General features: G+C 57.6%; 1 protein-coding gene across 12 annotated transcripts in view; it reads left to right on the top strand.

Annotated features, from left to right (window-relative positions):
• The window catches only part of EXD3 (exonuclease 3'-5' domain containing 3), a 163,154-nt gene that overhangs the window by 137,152 nt on the left and 9,835 nt on the right, over nt 1-16,167 (top strand). For 10 of the 12 annotated variants that reach the window (XM_015878795.2, XM_015878796.2, XM_015878793.2 and 7 more), the window contains one exon: nt 3,548-4,586. The exons of the other annotated variants lie outside the window; for them this stretch is intronic. In XM_015878795.2, coding sequence (XP_015734281.1) covers nt 3,548-3,994 — 447 coding nt within the window. In that variant the 3' untranslated portion in view covers nt 3,995-4,586. Of the gene's footprint in view, nt 1-3,547; nt 4,587-16,167 lie in introns of those variants that run through there. 12 annotated transcript variants of the gene reach the window in all.

The following is a 16,167-nucleotide window of genomic DNA, read 5'->3' as shown; positions in this document are numbered from 1 at the left end:
TTTTTCTGTCCAGGGCTTTGCACGTCTCTCGTGTCCAAAAATAAGCTGAGCACCAAGAGTCCCCCCAGGGTGCCTGGGGCTTGTGCTGAGCCAGCGTGGCTGGCTGTGGCTTTTGTCCCCGCATCCTTCATGGTCCCCACTGGGGACGTGCGGCTCCAAAGCCACCCCAAAGCTCCCGAGTGCTGCAGCCAAACAGGCTGAACAGCCACGTCCCAGCGCAACCCTGAGGCTTTGTGCTGAGGCTTCCAGCAGGGAGGCAGAAGGGGGGAGCAATGACCGTGCTTGCTGCTTGCCCGTGCTCTGGCCGCGCTCTGCCACGTTGGAGATCTCAGGAATGAAAAACAAAAGCCTGCTCTGTGAACTGGAATTACCCTGGAGAAATGAGGCAGCACGAGTGGGACAGCAGAGAGTGGGCTCTTACCGAAAGCCCGAACCGCTCGGCTGCAGTGCGCCGCAACAGGGCTGCACGTTGCCCTCCCTGGGAAATCTGTGTGGGCAGCAGCATAAATAGTCCTGGCGGCCGCTTGGGAGTCTAGGAGCTGGAGGGGCAGCTGAGCTCAGTTAGGGCTGGGCAACAGCCAATTCTTTTCAAAGAGACATGAAAAAAAATGGAAAACAGCTTCTGAGAAGCTGGACTGCAGTATGTGCTGCCTCGGTTCTGCTGGGGGGGGAGTGAGTCAACACCTGTCTGCATCTGTGTCCCCTTCCCCAAAATGCCGCCGCAGCCCTTTGCATTTCTGAGGCCAAGTCCCAGGGCACCGCATGGCATAGCACTGCTGGTCTGTGCCCAGGTGCTGAGTCAGCACTTGGCGAGTGCAGGGTGTTCCTGGTGAGATGGGGAGCGTGTGTGGCTGCGGGGTGACAATGAGGATGGGATGGGATGGGATGGGATGGGATGGGATGGGATGGGATGGGATGGGATGGGATGGGATGGGGACGGTGGTACTCCTCAGCTGCTTAGAGCAGGCAGGATGCTTTCAGACATGCCATCCCCCGGGCTCAGCTCATTCTCACCCCAGGCCAAAGCAGCTGTTCTCCCTGGGCTGCTGCTGTGGACTCGACCTCCTCACATTCCCTGGCACAAAGGGCCAGAGGGAGCTGCATCCTGCCCCACTGGAGCTCAGGCAGCCCCCAGTGCCCCTGGGGATGATGCTGTGGGTGAGGACACTCTGGGTGCCCCATCATGCAAAGGCATCTTCCACACACACCAACCTGCGCCCTGTGCTCAGCACCACACACCCCCAGCCCAGGTGGTACCTGGGGGGAGCTGGGATAAACCATCCACGTGTGTTATCACCAGCTCTCCCACCCCTGCAGATCTGCTGACAGGACCCTGCCGGCCTCCTCCCGCCGTCTGATGGGCTGTTTACTTTCTGTTTGATTTTCCTATAGAAAATAAATAGTGCTGCAACAGGAGGGGATTTTTTTTTATTATTCCCAGGCTATCGGAGCCACCAAATTAGCCCTGCCTAATCGAATGCAGCTGTTTCCTGTGCACTCAACAACAGGCCCGTTGCTGCACCTCCCGGAGGGTTTATTTAAATAGGTGAGATCCGGATTTCCAGGGAGAAGCAGCACGGGGTGGCACAGCCCTGCAGCCCCCCAGCTCTGCAGGGTCCCCTCTGACACCAGGATGGGGCAGGGAGGGCTGCAGGATTAAGGCACAGATGCACCAAGGGCAAACAGCCCGTGTCCCAATGGACTGCATTTCTTCAAGTCCAGGGACTGTTCTACAGGGTGAATTTAAATTTGGGTGTACATCAAACTTCGGGTCTCAGCAGGGCTGTAATACAATTCCAGTCCTCCAGCCATGCCCCCATGCCCAGACACCCTGATGGACGCTGTGATAGGGATGGATAGGTTTAACAGCCATCCCCAGCCCAGACTGGGGCCTGTTGTCAGTGCTGGCAGGCGGCGATGGCGGGCAGGCCGCGGCCATTTGGGCACAGTGCTGGTGGGACCCCACACTGTTCACACCTCACCGAGATGAAAGAGCCGCACGGCTGGAGATGAAAGAGCCGCAGGGAGAGGCCGGGGGGGGGGGGCAGCCCGGCAGTTGGCTCCCATGTCATCTCCGCTCTGAGCTTTCCCATGCAGAGCTGCGTGGCCGTGGATGGGGGTTCAGCCGCGGTGGGACAGGGCTTGGTGTCAGTGTGGAAGCAGTGGGGTGGCACATCGGGCACTGGTGCTCACAGTCCCGTGTTGCAGCATCCCCACGCTGCTCCCATCCCCATTTCACCCACACCAGTGACCACCCCGGTGATGTGATGGGGACAGATCTGTCCCTGCAGCAGTGGATGGAACAGGGCTGCTGCCCTTGGGGAGGGCGCACAGCAGCAGCCCTGTGTTTTGCCTTAACAGAAAAAAAGGTGGTTTCCTACTTAGTCCCTCATGTGCCCCCTGCTTTGCACCCAGCTCTTGCTGTTAACCCTCATGTGCTTGGAGCAGGAAGAGTTGCTGCTCTGCTGGGCATGCCTGTGGGTGGCAAAGCAAAGGGAAGAGCAGCCCCAAGCAGCTCATAGCCGTGCTGTGCCGTGCCATGCTGTGCTATGCCAAGCTCTGCTCCCATCAGCTCCACTTGGGGCTTTGGGATGCAGCTGTGGCTTCTGCAGCTCCAAGAGCGACTGGCAGCTGCCAAACAGAGGCTCGAGCCTCCTGATGGAGTATTTTTTTTCTCTAATTCTGTTTGCCTTCATGGTGAAGCCCAGGAAATGGGGAATGTGTGAATCCTGAATATCTACAGCACTTCCAGTGTGTCCAGGAAGTCCCCTTCCAAAAGGCTGAAATTAGGCTGGAAGTGGGAAGGGGAAGGCACCAGCTTGGTCCAGGCTCCTTTGATTTCTACCAGTGGGAGAGGGTGACAGCCCCCAGGCTCCATGCGGTGTGTGCCGCCCCACGGACCGAGCCAGCCTTGGCAAGGTGGAGTTTTCTGGGCAATTTGTAGTGATTTATGGTTCTGTGCTGACGGTGAGAAAATGTTGCTGCTTTTCCCAAAGAACAGGCAACACTTGGCAGGGGGCTGAGTGCTGCTTTGGATGGGATGCCAGCAGGAAACGTGGGATTGGAGCCATGGGGGCCCAGCAGCCCTGACACTCCCCCACCCCCCCGAGACTCCCCAAATTTCACACGTGTCTCTGCACCATTCAGAACTGGCCGGAGATGCACAGCCAGCGTTATGGGGTGAGACTGCCCATTTGCAGCAGTATGTGCTGAGTTTGGGAGCACCGGGGTCACGCTCCGTGCTGAAGTCCTGGCAGCAGATCCCCAAAGGAGATCAGGAAAACCAGTGATAATGATAGAGCCAAAGAAGTCTCCGAATTGGGATTTGCAAGCCCAGGGCTGCAATGTGCTCATTGTTGCATGGACTGAACTGAAAAACTTGTGGGGGGTGGGGGGGCATTCACTTTTTTAAACTTAAAATGTTGCATATGTAGTTAATTTTCATTGCTTCATTGTTTTTAGCCTGTTTGAAACCTCATTCAGGCAGAAGATTTGGGGCCAACCTCTAAAATGATTTCCCCATTTGTGTCTCCTGGCTGGAGTCCAGGTCTCCCAGCAGGTTTGGGGCCACAGCTCTGCCCAGGAACAAGTGTGCTCCCGTGGATGCCATCATGCATTTCCCACGCCGGACCCACGCAGGCCCCGAGCACAGTGCTGGGGACGAGCAGCAGGGAGCCCAGCTGGGGTGAAGGTGCTGTGTGAGCCCTCCTGGCCCATCCTCTCTCGTGGCAGCAGTGTGATCAACTCTGCTCTGCCTCCATTCAGAACACCAGCGGTTTCAGGGCCGTCACAATGTGGCCAGCAGTGGGAAGCCCAGGGACGATGGCTGGGAGGACAGGGCTCCTGGCCATGCCCCTGGCTCAGCTCTGCACCTCCTCTCTGCACCAGTTCCTGCCATGTCCGTGCCAGCTGCTGGGTGAGGATTGCAGCTCATCTCACACAAAACTTCCCTCCTGTGAACTGGCTTCGAGTCGTGGCTCAAAAGTGCTTCTGAACTGCATCCATGGGTGACTGCTGGCCTGAGTGCTGACCTCTGCTCCCTGGACATGATGCTGCCACACTCGGTACAACATGCTCTGTGCAAGGTGCCGCCTGCTGCTGCAAACCACTGGGGACACGTGTGAGCCAACATCCCATATCACAGCTCTGTCTGCCCACAACACACACACTTTGCACCGAGTGAGCTGAGAGCTGCTTGAAACCAGCACAGAGATGCAGCGGGGAACAGCCTGCGTTTATCATGCTTTTGCTTCCCTCTGAATTCCAGCCCTCTGACACCTTCAGGCCAAACCTGATGACCCAAGTCTGACTGCAGCGACTGAAAAGAAAAGAGACTTCCCTAAAAGTGCAGCTCCACCAGTGCAGGAGAGCAGCTGCAGGTGCCTCAGAGCAGAGAGAGCAGCCAGGACACACAGAGACATCCCACTGGGTTTAGTTCAGTTCCTGTGCCAAGAAGGATGCCCCGGCAGCTCCCTCACTGCATCACGAGGCAGCAGCGAAGCCTCTGGAAGAGTTTTGCCTGCAGCCTGTGAGGAATGATTTTGTGGTCTTGGCCAGGATCTAATAAATGTGTGATGCCAAACCCACCTGCCTCTCCGCAATGGAACCATGGTGTACAACTGGGAGGGAGCTGCCTTCACAGCCAGCTGCAGAGCGGGTGCAGGGGGAGGCAGGCAGGGAAGGAAGCAATAAGGTGGTGAAATTATAGCATAAAAACAGGCATGTGTCCCTCCTTCCTGCTGCTCTCCTCATCAGACACATTGGGCTGGTTGAGGCTGCAGGGCTACAAATGGACCAGGAGCTCAGGGGGTTTCCCAGTGATACAGGAAAGGCAGATGTGTGTCCAGGGATGTGAAAGCCTCATGAGGTGCTGCTGAAGCCTGCTCAAGGATTCAGCACTTGCTGTGAGCGTTTCCCAAGACCAATTTCTCCAGCCGACAAAGGTCTCCAGCCCAAAAAGGGGCAGATGATCACGTAAAGAAACAAGAGAAACTCCTTTCCATTCCAGATCTCTGCTCTAGTCTCTGTTATCTCAGCATCAAGAAGCTGCAGTGACCTGCAGTGACCTGAGCTTCTGCCCTCAGCAGCTCTCCTTCAACTAACAGCCTGAGAAAGGAGGACATTGCTCCAACTGTTCATATCCTCAGGCAGTGCCTGCGGCATCCAAGGCAGGCGTAGCTGTGCTCATCTTGCTGGCCTGCAGCCTCTCTCACCCTGCTGATGGTTTTCCCGTGGGTCTCACAGGCTTGTGATGCTCTCCCAGCCCTGCTGAGCAGCTGCCGGGGTCAGGTGGGGTGAGCAGTGTGTTGGCTCCTAGGAGGGAACCTGAAGGGGAGTGGGGATTCCAGGCCACGCAGGTCGCACTGTGCTTTGCTCAGCAGCACAGGACCCTGCAGGGTGCACAGGGGGAGCCTGGAGCAGCCAAGGTGGCACCAGTGGTCAGAAGGGCTCTGCCGGCCGGGCATCCCCTCCTGTGGGGACAGTCCAGGCAGCGTGCCCAGATGGAGCAGGGCTCAATGCAGTGACCCCATACCCACAGCCCCGTCAGTCCCACAGTGGGGGGAACAGGCGAGGGGTTCCCAGGGGCATCCGCTGCCCTTTCTCGCAAAGCCCCATCCCCCTCATGGCGGGGGCTCACCATGGTCCCCTCAGCACCAGGAGGATGGCTGGCCCCCAACCCCTGCTAAGTGCTTGCTGGGTTGTTTTTTTTCCACTCCTGGGAACCAACCGTCAGCTTTTGTTGGTGAACAGACTGTAGCTTTCATGTGAAAAGGTTAGTACAGTATGTTAGTTCCTAATGAGGGGATAATAGTCTGATTCTCACACCCCGGGGACTGCGAGGTGACAGCAGCACGGGAGAAGGGCATTTAACACCTTCATCCTGGGAACCTTTTCCCTCCCCAGCTGGCATCCCCCTTCCTTGCCCAGAGAGGGGAGGAGGAGCACACTGCAGTGCCTTTATCCCCACGCTGTGCTCCAGCCCAGCCGCACACGCTTCCTTCCGGAGGGAGCAGCCTGGGAAACAACTGGCCAACAGGTCAGGACTGACCCACACCACCAGCTGCTGGTGTCACAGTGCTCCTCACTGCCCAGTCACAGCACCCCCGGGAGGGCAGGAGGGCAGGATGTGCCCCGTGGCACTGCGGTCCCTGCGGCCATCACCTCCTGCTGTGTGCTGGGACTGTTGGAACAGCTCGGGATGTCCTTGGTGGAGCTGGGGATGGATGTGTCCTGCACAGCCCACTGCGGTGCAGCCTGGTTCCCTGGCTGAGAGCATTTAAGGCCACTGCTAACCTGGGCTGACAATCCCCTGCAGGGCAGGGAGCAGCACTGGTGCTTTCCAAGTGAAGGGGCTTGAGATGGATGACCCCCAGCTGCTGTGTTTATCCAGTTAGTTTAACTCAGGCTGCCCGCACAGGGCGTTGGAATGTCCTCAGAGCAGGAGAGACCAGTTCTGCCAAATTCCACGGGATGCCAAATCACAGTGTCCTCAGCCGGGTTGTCGCTGCGATCCCAGCCGTGCAGGGCACAGCATTCCCCACTATCTGGCAATTCCAGAAATTGCAGGTTTTCGTGGTAACTCACTTTGCACGGGCTTCTTTCTGAAGCTCTTTCTGGGACATCCTCTTGTAGAAGCCCCACAAGAGCTGGTGATGCCCCTTTAGCTGAGGTGCACGTGCTCATTCCCTCAAAGGTGGTGCTCCCCATGAGATCCTCTGTGTTGCAAGTGTTGCCAGAGTCCATCTGCAGCCATTGCATCACATCACTCAAACCTTCCAAAGGTTTCTGGTGCCATCCTGCTTCTCACTGGATCCCCTTTTTATTCCACTCTTGTTCCTCCAAAGGCTTCTCTGTAGGTTTGCAGCCCCTGTGGCAGCCCATCCCATGCACTATATGTGGTCTGTGCGTGCAAACAAGGTGCTGAGGGATTTTTGCAGCTGATTCTCTGAGTGTGTGTCTGATAAAGTGCTGAGGGCTGGTGGCTGGGTGCTGCCAGAAGGGCCCCTGTGCTGCTCACCTGGCACCAGGCACCACATTGCTGGGTATTGCAGGGACCTGCAGAGGGGCAGATCAAACCCTGTGCCCCTCTGCTCACTCGCTGTGGTTGAGGAGTCCTGGCACTCCCTGCAGAGCTTGGCTTTGTTTCTCTGCTCTTTTGTGCTGTTTTGTTTGTTCTTCACTCTCTGAAATAGCACGATGCCAGCTCTGGCCTTGCCTGGTTTATTGTAGCCCTGCTTGAAGGGTTCCCATGTCTCAGCTCAGATCAGCTCAGATGCAGCTGGTGGCAGCGAGGCAGATTCACAGCCCTTCACAGTGGGCAATGTGAGGCTCTTAGAGGCCATGCCCAGGGCAGCCCTGAGCCTGGCTCTGTGTTGCACCCGGGGCAGCCACACACTCAGAACATGGTCTGTGCAGTTTCACTGCCCCGTGTCCTCGGGATGCAGCCCCGACCCACAGCTCAGGCGGTGCAGGCAGGTCTCCCACCCTGCGTGTGCGTTTGCATTGCATTGCTGAGGGGCGTCTTTCTGGGTCACACTGTGCGAGGCTGTTCACACCAGAGGAGATGTTTTCCAGCTGAGATCGCCTGGGCCTGAGAAGCAGACATTCCCTTGCTCGAGTGTGCTGAAATGTTTAATTAGAGTTTAACAGCAGCCTGGGAAAAAGGTGTCTTGTCATATTTCTGGGCTGCGTTTTGTTTTTTAACTGCTCGCCCTCTACACGCACAGCCGAGGGAGACCCGCGGCACAATAAGTCCTTTATGTGCCTCTCCCCACAGCTCGCCCCGACCCTGAACTTTCCCATCAGCTGCTGGCACTGTGCCCTCGCTCATGTGCCCGGGAGGGAGCCAGCACGGGGATGGGAGCACAGAGCGGCCGCAGCTCCTGCAGCCTCACCCCGCACCCCAGCTTCCAGTCGGTGTTTTGGTGCTGGAGGAGGCACTGTGCCTCCAGCTGGGCTTGGGCAGACACATGAGCCCGTGGTTTCCTGCTCTGGAGCATCCAGTGTGTGGGCAAGCTGGGGGCCGTGGGGACACTGGGCTGTGGCCGTGCATGTGGCAGGACGTGGGGCTCTGCAGGAGGAGCGATGGCACCTGGGGATGCAGTGCTGGTTATTGGGAAATGTGCATCTGAGTGACGCTGAGAGCAGCTCAGATAGATGGGAGGTTTGTGTGTTAGCACAGCCCACAGTGCGGGCAGCCCCATGGGGAGGAGCAGAGCCCAGCCCTGCATGGAGCCAGCAGGGCCACAGTGCTGCACTCCCACCCCCAGCCCAGCCTCGTCCTGTCCACAGTGACCCTGCCACCGTCCCATGGGAGAATGCAGGGGATGGGTGCACACCTCCCTTCCCCAGCACAACCTGCAGGAGCCCGGCAGCACTTTCCATTCACAGGTGTTATTTCTTTTTGAGAGGTGAAATGCGGGTTTTGCTGATGCTGGCTGGTGCCGTGCTGCTCCAGGAAAGAACAGCAGCAGGTGATGCAATGGGGCTGCATTGCTCCTCTCTGCATCTGCCCCCCTCCCCAGTTTGCTACCGAAACCACAGACAGCAAAACCCCGAGACCAGAGAAAGCCTGAACAATCTGCAGGTTGGTCTGTTGTTACCCTTCCATGTGTATGTGACACAAGGTGAGGTGTGTGAGCTCCCTGGTGCCCATGTGTGCAGGGTGTGCTCACACACCACTGACACTGGGGTCACAGTTCTGCATCTGAAGGCGTCGGGCTGGAGATGGTGGGGATCAGTGTAGCATCTCCTTGCAGAGATCTCCTGGGGCCTCCTGGCAGACTCGGTGCTGCAGCACTCATCCCCAATATCTCTTGTGCATTTTCCCCTTGCAGCTCCCAGTTCTCACTTTGCATGGGCTTCTCTCTGAAACTCTTTTTGGGACATCCCGCTTCTCACCAGATCCCCTTCTTATTCCTCTCTTGTTCTGCCAAAGGCTCCTCCTCAGGCAGCACATCTCATACAGGCCTATTCCTGTCCTGCAGCCATGTCAGTCCAAGTTTGGGGACCTGTCTTGGGGAACCCATTTCTTTACCCTGAGCTCCTGGCTGATGGAAGATTCTGGCTCAGGAAACAGAAAGGCACAAAGAGAGACCAGGAGGACAATAGGGTGACAAATGGCGACCTTGGGAGAAGTGGATCCACTGGGCCAGCCCATGTCTCTGCTCTGAAAGATTACGTGAGAGATAGCACCTTCCTGCTTCACAATATCTGTAATGGCAACAATCGCGTTTGCAAAGGCAAATATTTGCTCCTTCTTCCCACCTGCTGACCCAGTAAAGCCGCCCATTGTGGCAGGCTGTGCACAGGACGGGGTCATGGTTTAATTTTCCAGAGGTGCCACCACCCTCACCCCTGGGTGACACTTGAGGGGACTCATGGCTGTTGGTGGCTGCACACACCCGCCAGCCCCCAGCACCGAGTGCCACCACATCCCCACGGAGCCGTGCCACTGTCACGGTGGGTCCAGGGGTGCACGACAGCGGCAGACCCCCCCATGCTGAGCTGTCAGATGGCTCACAGAGCTGGGAGTCGGAATAGAAACCTCCTCCTTCAGTGGGAGGCTGGTGTGAGCTCATTTCCCCTCCATCCCAGCATCGCTCCTTCCCTTTCTGTTCTGCAGAACGTCAAACCTGCTTTCATCTGTTTGCTTTTCCTCTACCCATTTCCCACCCTCATGTGGGTATGCTTTCTGCCGCGCAGCCGGGACCTGCCGTGCTCTCTGTCCAGGCACTCCATGCAGCACTGAGGGGTGCTGGGGGGGATCTGGGCTGTGGAGCTCAGCTGGGAGGTGCTGTGACCAGGGGGCAAAGGCTGCATTGAGAAGTGCTGCTTCTCTCGTGATGCCACCTGTATGGCACAACTGGAGCCCCAGCATCACTGCCCTGCGGTCACAGCCCCACAGCTCCGGGCTGCCCAGCAGAGAGCAGGGCAGGGTTTGAGCAGGGCAGGGTTTGAGCAGGGCAGGGTTTGAGCAGGGCAGGTTTGTGCCTTGCTGGATGTTTGAGTGGGAACACGCCAAGTGAGAGAAGTGCCTGCACCGTGCTGCTGGCAGCTGCCCAAGGGGCCCCACAGTGTTGCAAATGCGGTATCTCTGCCTTAGGATCTTTATTTCCTTATGGAACTGCAGGCTGGCTCTGCCTGTCGGGTGTCCCCATCTCCACGCATGACCTGGGCACTGAGAGCACCGCAGCTGAGCTCTGCAGGATCCTGACCCGCAGCCCTGAACCAGCCGTGGGCTCTGGTTAACACAGGGACCCCGATGCCTGGGGCTCCAACCATTGCCCTGCCAGCCGCAGTTGTCCCGTGCTGCTCCCAGAGAGCTGGGGAATCTGGGGCCCCACGCGCTGCTCGCTGAGGGGAGCGGGCTGGGAAGGCCAGGCGTGCTGGGAACCCAGCTGCAGCCTGAGCGGGCTGGCGAGTGTGTCAAAGCAGAAAAATGTGCTGGGAACGGCTTTGCCCTCGCTCCCTTTGGCACCTCCTGCACACGCCAGGCGAGGCCAAGTCCTGGGGCAGGCAGGGAGAGCATTGCCAGAGCGTGGGGGGGGGCCGGGACAGCTTGGCACGTGGAGGTGCAAAGTGTGGGACTGCGTTCAGCTGGGGCTGCGATACCTGCCTGCTGCGTGTGCCAGGCTGCAGGGAGGACGGGATGGACAGGCTGCCCCGGCTCTGATCTGCATCGCTCTAATGCAGCCCTGCAGGGTTTAAGCCCCTCATCTTTGCCCACTGTCCACTGTGGGATGTGGGCAGGGAGCTGTGCCCATGCTCCTGACCCACGGGGCTGTGGCGGTGCCGAGGCTGCGCTGTCACCAACAGCTTTCCCCACCTGGAGGCACCATGAGACCCACGGCTGGGGTCAAACCTTGCTCAGGGCTCATCCCACGCTCAGGGCTAAGGGCAGCCTGGGCGCTGATCTCAGCCGAGTTACAAGTGGGTGCAGAGCTCCAACCCGAGGAGCTGAGCTGCCTGCTGCCCTGTGGGGCTGCTGCACCGCCCGGGCACTGCGGGAAGGGCATGGGGGGGTGGGCAGCATGGGGGGTGGGCAGCATGGGGGGGTGGGCAGCATGGGGGGGTGGGCAGCCCGGCCCAGTGCGGGGCTGTTTTGCAGGCTGCGAGCACAGAGTTGGCCTTCCCGTCCCCTCCTTCAGCCGTTCCCAGCCTATTCTACCTTATGTGTAGGAACTGGTTTTTCTTCCTGGGCTATTGTTTCCGCTGGATGGGTTCGATCGCTCCAGGCCTCGCTCAGATTTCCTTTCTCACGCTTTTTTTTTTTTTTTAATTCCCGTTTTCTGCTGCCGCTTCTGGTCTCGCCCCAATTAAAGGAGCAGGCGCTGCTGCCGGCCAGGGGACCGAGAGGACTCAGCTGTGCTGGTGCCCATCTCAGAGGCTCCGGGCTGTGCTCTGATGCTGCCTGTGATGTTGTTGCTCTGAAATGCTGTTCCTGCATCTGGGAGAGCAAAATCCCAGCTTGGGTCCCTGCCCAGCACTGCTGCAAGCTGAGCAAGCGCCCTGAGCTTTAGATGCTCCCATTTTGCTGCACCCCTATCAACTAAATCTATTTTGTTGCTTTTTAACCAAAATCCCGCAGATCCAACACGGTGACACCATCGCAGGTCCTGGCTCCACACCAACGTTCTGAGCCATGCAGTGGGATGGCAGGAGCCACCCATGGGCTCTGAGCCAGTGACCAGCCAGGCTGCTCAGGGTGGCTGCTGTCACACCATGGTGCTGCCACCACTTCCGTGACCTCTCCCCTTTCCGGCCCAAGCTCACCCTGCTGCCTTCCAACCACAGGGGCCAGAGGTGAATCCTGGTCCTCCTGGGTTTGTTTGTGGCATAAGGTTGGGGCCAAGGTTGAACGGGGACACGTGCATCCCACTGCTGGCAGTGCTGGTGGCACGCTGGGTGTTGGGTGGTTGGAAGTGATGAGGAGCAGGACATGCAGCACCCCCTGCCCTGCACACCACAGGCTGGGATGCCCGGGTGCCTCGGAAGATGCTGCCCTCTCGCAGGAGGTCTGGCACGCTGACAAGGAAGCCAGGTATCGAGCTGATGCTATCTGGCTCCAGCTGGGGAGGCAGCGCGTCCCCCGGGGGCCTCCAGATTGCAACACAGGCAGCCTTTGGTTCCCAGATAAAAATAGAAGCTGAAACGTGAGCCCGGCTTCCCTGGCCACTGCTGTCACCACCCAGCTCAGCCTCTGCTCATGTGCCCCTGCCTGGGGCTCCACAGGAGGTTGGGGTGCCAAGGACATGGGCTGGCTGTAGGGCATATGGAGCAGTTGGCATAGAGTGTCCTGGGCCCTTTGCACAAGGCTGCACGCTCCTGTGGGGAAAATCAGAGCCCCTCCAGGACATGGATGGTGGCTGGGAAAACTTGGAGGGCTCAGTGCTGGGCAAGGGGAGAAACACTCTGGCATATGTTATACAGCTGGCCCCGTACCCCAACTGCCCAGTGGGACAGCTGCCAGAGGAAGCCAGGGGAAGCCAGAATAAGGGTCGCATTTGGCTTAGTACGCTGTAAATGTAATTTCCTAATGCTTTCCTAGCACCTGCAGAAGAGAACGGAGCCTCAAGGGTAGTTTCATATGCAACTGTGTGACCCCACCACAGGAGGAGAGTGCAGAGAGAGGGCAGAGCGAGGGCTCTGCTTACAGCAACATACATATGGCACCTGAATCAGGCAGAAAACAACCTCCAGTAGGGCTGGTGCACGTGTTGGTGATGCCCAGCAGTGCTGTGTGGGATGCTAGTGGTCAGAGGGGAGGATTGCCCTGTACAGAGAAGATCTGGACAAGTTATCCCTGTGCCTGTCACTGTGCAGAGGGATGGGATGGGATGGGATGGGATGGGATGGGATGGGATGGGATGGGATGGGATGGCTCAGGACCAGCCCCCCGTGGGAGGTGTGTTCCTTGGAGCCGATGGCTGCAGGATGCACATATGCACACCCAGAAGGTTTCACCCTTGCTCAGAGGTGTATATAAAGCAGGGAGGTTGATTTATGCAGGCAAAAAGCAGGGCGTCAGCATAGGGCTGGAGGAGCAGAGGCAGAGGCGGTCAGGCAAGGAGAGGGAAGGGGCCAGCCCTGGAGCTCCTGGCATGGAGCTCACCCCGAAATAAAGGCACTGGGGATGCCGAGCAACCTCATTATAAGATTATAAAGCGGTTATTATTGTTCTGGCTTTGTTATTAAACTTGTTGTAACCCCTAGGATCCTGTCCCAGAGCAGCACCGCATTGTGCTGGGTGCTGCACAAACAGGGCTTGCTGCTACAGTTAAGGTTGGGTCAGGGGTGCTGCTGCAGACTGAGTCTTTCAGGGGGGCTCAGCCCCCACATCTGCAGCTCGTAGCCCAGCTCTGCTGGTCCAAGTGAGTGAGGCTGAGACACGGCTGTAGGAGATGGAGGGGTGTGGGGGGGTGCATGTGAGCAGTGGGAGTGGGGGGTTGAGCATCTTACTTTTTTTCCCCTGGGAAATTCAGCTTTGCATGTGGGTTTAGGTGCAATGTCGGGTGAGATTCTCATCACTGAAAAGGCCTTGAGGTACAGAAAAGGGCTTTTGGTGTCACTGACAATTAAGTCGCCCTCAGTGCAGCCAACTACCCCAGGCAGCGCAGCAGGACGGGGTTTGTGGTTAGGGACCTGCTGCTGTGAGCACGTGTGTGTGGAGAGGAGTGAGCACATTCAGGAGTCAGCTGCTGCAGCTGGCATGGCACAGAATGGCACGGCATGGTGCAGCCTGGTATGGCATGGTACAGCACAGTGCAGCATGGCATGGTATGGTACAGCACAGTGTAATGCAGCACAGCATGGCACGGCTCTGCATGGCACTAATGGCACAGCTGCCACCAGCAGGAAGGCAGCCCCACATGTGGTGTCCCAGTGGAGCAGGCACCCACCTGCTGGGGTCCCAGGAGGATCATGTGCGTGTGTGGAGGAATGAGTGAGCGTGCACAGGGAGATGTGAAGGACGTGATGGCCTGGGAGCTCAGGGCAGAGCTGGAAGGCAAACCCCAGCCCTGCTGGATGCTGAGCTCACTCTGGCAGCCTTCCCAAGCCACCTGGGGACTTGTGTGCTCTACCCTTCCCCTCTCCTTCCCCAGAGCAGCTGTGTGCCGGCACGTGGCAGCTGAGAGTTGGTTGCCCCAAAGATGGAGACTCAGGAGAGGCCTGGAGCCAGAGCGCTGCCCGCCGGGGTTGCAGCAGCCCTGGCCACTTTTCTGCTCCCCGGGGCTGACCTTCGCTGCCACTATCTCCCCAATCTTGTCAGCTCCACTAATCTGCCCGTTTTCGTGCCCGTGGTTCTTGTTTCGTGCTCCCAGACAAATGAGGCCCTTCTAGCTGTCAGGTGAGCCTTTCCCAGAGCTTATGCAAATGATACTAATTAAAGGCATTCTTATCTGTTCAATTTCCCACACCTTTTGCCTCCGAGGGGGATAGAAAACTTCATGTTTTAACTCCGTATTTCATGGCAATCGGAAGGACTGCCTAGGGAAAGCGTTGGGAAACGCAGCAGGTCACTCCTGATGAGAAGGGCTGGCTTATGCGAGTGTTGAAACACTTCATTATGCATGAGAAACCTTCCAGAAACAGATGACTAATAGCAAAGCGGGAGCAGAGAAAGCAGTGGGAACGCCATACCAGGCTGGCATGGGATCCCATGTCATCTTACCAGCTTAGCAGGGTTGGGCTAGGTCAGCACTTGCCTAAGAGACCTCTCAGAGTACCTGGCTGGTGATGAGGGAAGTGATGTTAATGAGTCAATAAACAGAGCCCTTCCCTCTTTGTGAACCAGAATGCCCCTGCGTGATCCCAGGAACCCACCGGCACCACATTATTGGCTCCTTGTGGCCATACACACACCAGAGCCCCTTACACAGCCAGGACCAGCAGACTGTGCTCAGATTGCCATCCCATGTGGCCACCTTCACCCACTTTCCCAGCATGGCTTCTGCGGGAACCCAAGGCAAGGTGTCAGCCCACACGCAGCAAGGCAGGAGCAGCAGCAGGTGCTGATGAAATGACAGTGGATGAAACAAGCTCTTGGCTCTTCAGGGAAGGGGAGCAGCCAACCCACTGCCTTCTGATCTCCCTTGGACGTGTGGCTGTCCCAGGGGCTGTGCCTGGAGGTGGCCTTTGTACCCACAGGGTCGATACTTTGTGCATGGGGCTCAGAGTTGCTGTAGGATAGAGGGGAATCCATGTTTGCTAGAGAAGGAGAAGAGCATTTGAAGGTCAGAGCTGTAACTGCAGCAAGAAGGAGCTAGAGAGTTGGGAATAATACGAGAAAACACACACGTGGAGGCAGCAGATGAGCATGAGGCATCAAACCCTGACTTGTGATTGGAATTTGCCAATGGTGATTACCTGATTTTCTTGTCATTGACATCCCCACAGTCCCCCTCCGTCCTAGATCCTCCCTGCTTTGGGGTCCCACAGAGACAGGCCTGTCTGTGCAATGGGCCAGAAATGTGGGCAACCTGTGCTGGGCCTGAGCACCCTGCATCGCAATGTGAGTGTTCCGGTCTCAGTCTGTCCCCGAAAGAAACTCTGTGATGCTCAAGAGCTGTGATAGCTGTGGTTTCACAACCAGGATGAGAGCTGCAACCTCTATCTGGAGGAGTGGCCCTTTCACCACATGATACCCATCTCGGAGAGAGGGAAAGAAAGGAAGACAGTAGGCGGTGAGTAGGAAAGAGATACCACTGCAGGTGGCAGTTGTGTGGCCCTGTGATACGGCGAGCGGAAGACACCCAGGGAATTGTCCTGACATGAGCTGCCCTGAACTGCCCCAGAGTTCACTGCAGGCAATACTGATGTTGGCCTTTACAGCCAGTGTTGGTACACTGAGGATTTCCTAAGCCAGAAGCTCTCCAGGCAGAGAGTTACGTATCACCAGCACAGCCATTGCCAAGGAGAGCCTTCAGCACTGCTGAGTGATGCTGGTGTCGTGTGTTGGTGCAGTGAATGGGAGAAGTCCATACTCCTGGGCACTATTATGGAGCCAACTCTTGTACCACCAAAGTGACCCTGGAGCACTTTGATGGAGCAGCTTTCTGGGGTATCAGAGGAAGGAGCAGGACTGACACCTGCTGAACCTGGGGCTGTGTGGGGGTGCTGAGATGGCCAGGAGCTCCAGGCTGGTGCATCCAGTCCCTCGAGTCC

The sequence above is a fragment of the Coturnix japonica genome, chromosome 17 (assembly GCF_001577835.2).
Source record: "Coturnix japonica isolate 7356 chromosome 17, Coturnix japonica 2.1, whole genome shotgun sequence".
Classification (NCBI taxonomy): domain Eukaryota; kingdom Metazoa; phylum Chordata; class Aves; order Galliformes; family Phasianidae; genus Coturnix; species Coturnix japonica.
The sequence above is the reverse complement of the archived record's forward strand: the minus strand, read 5'-3'. Positions and strand labels throughout refer to the sequence as shown.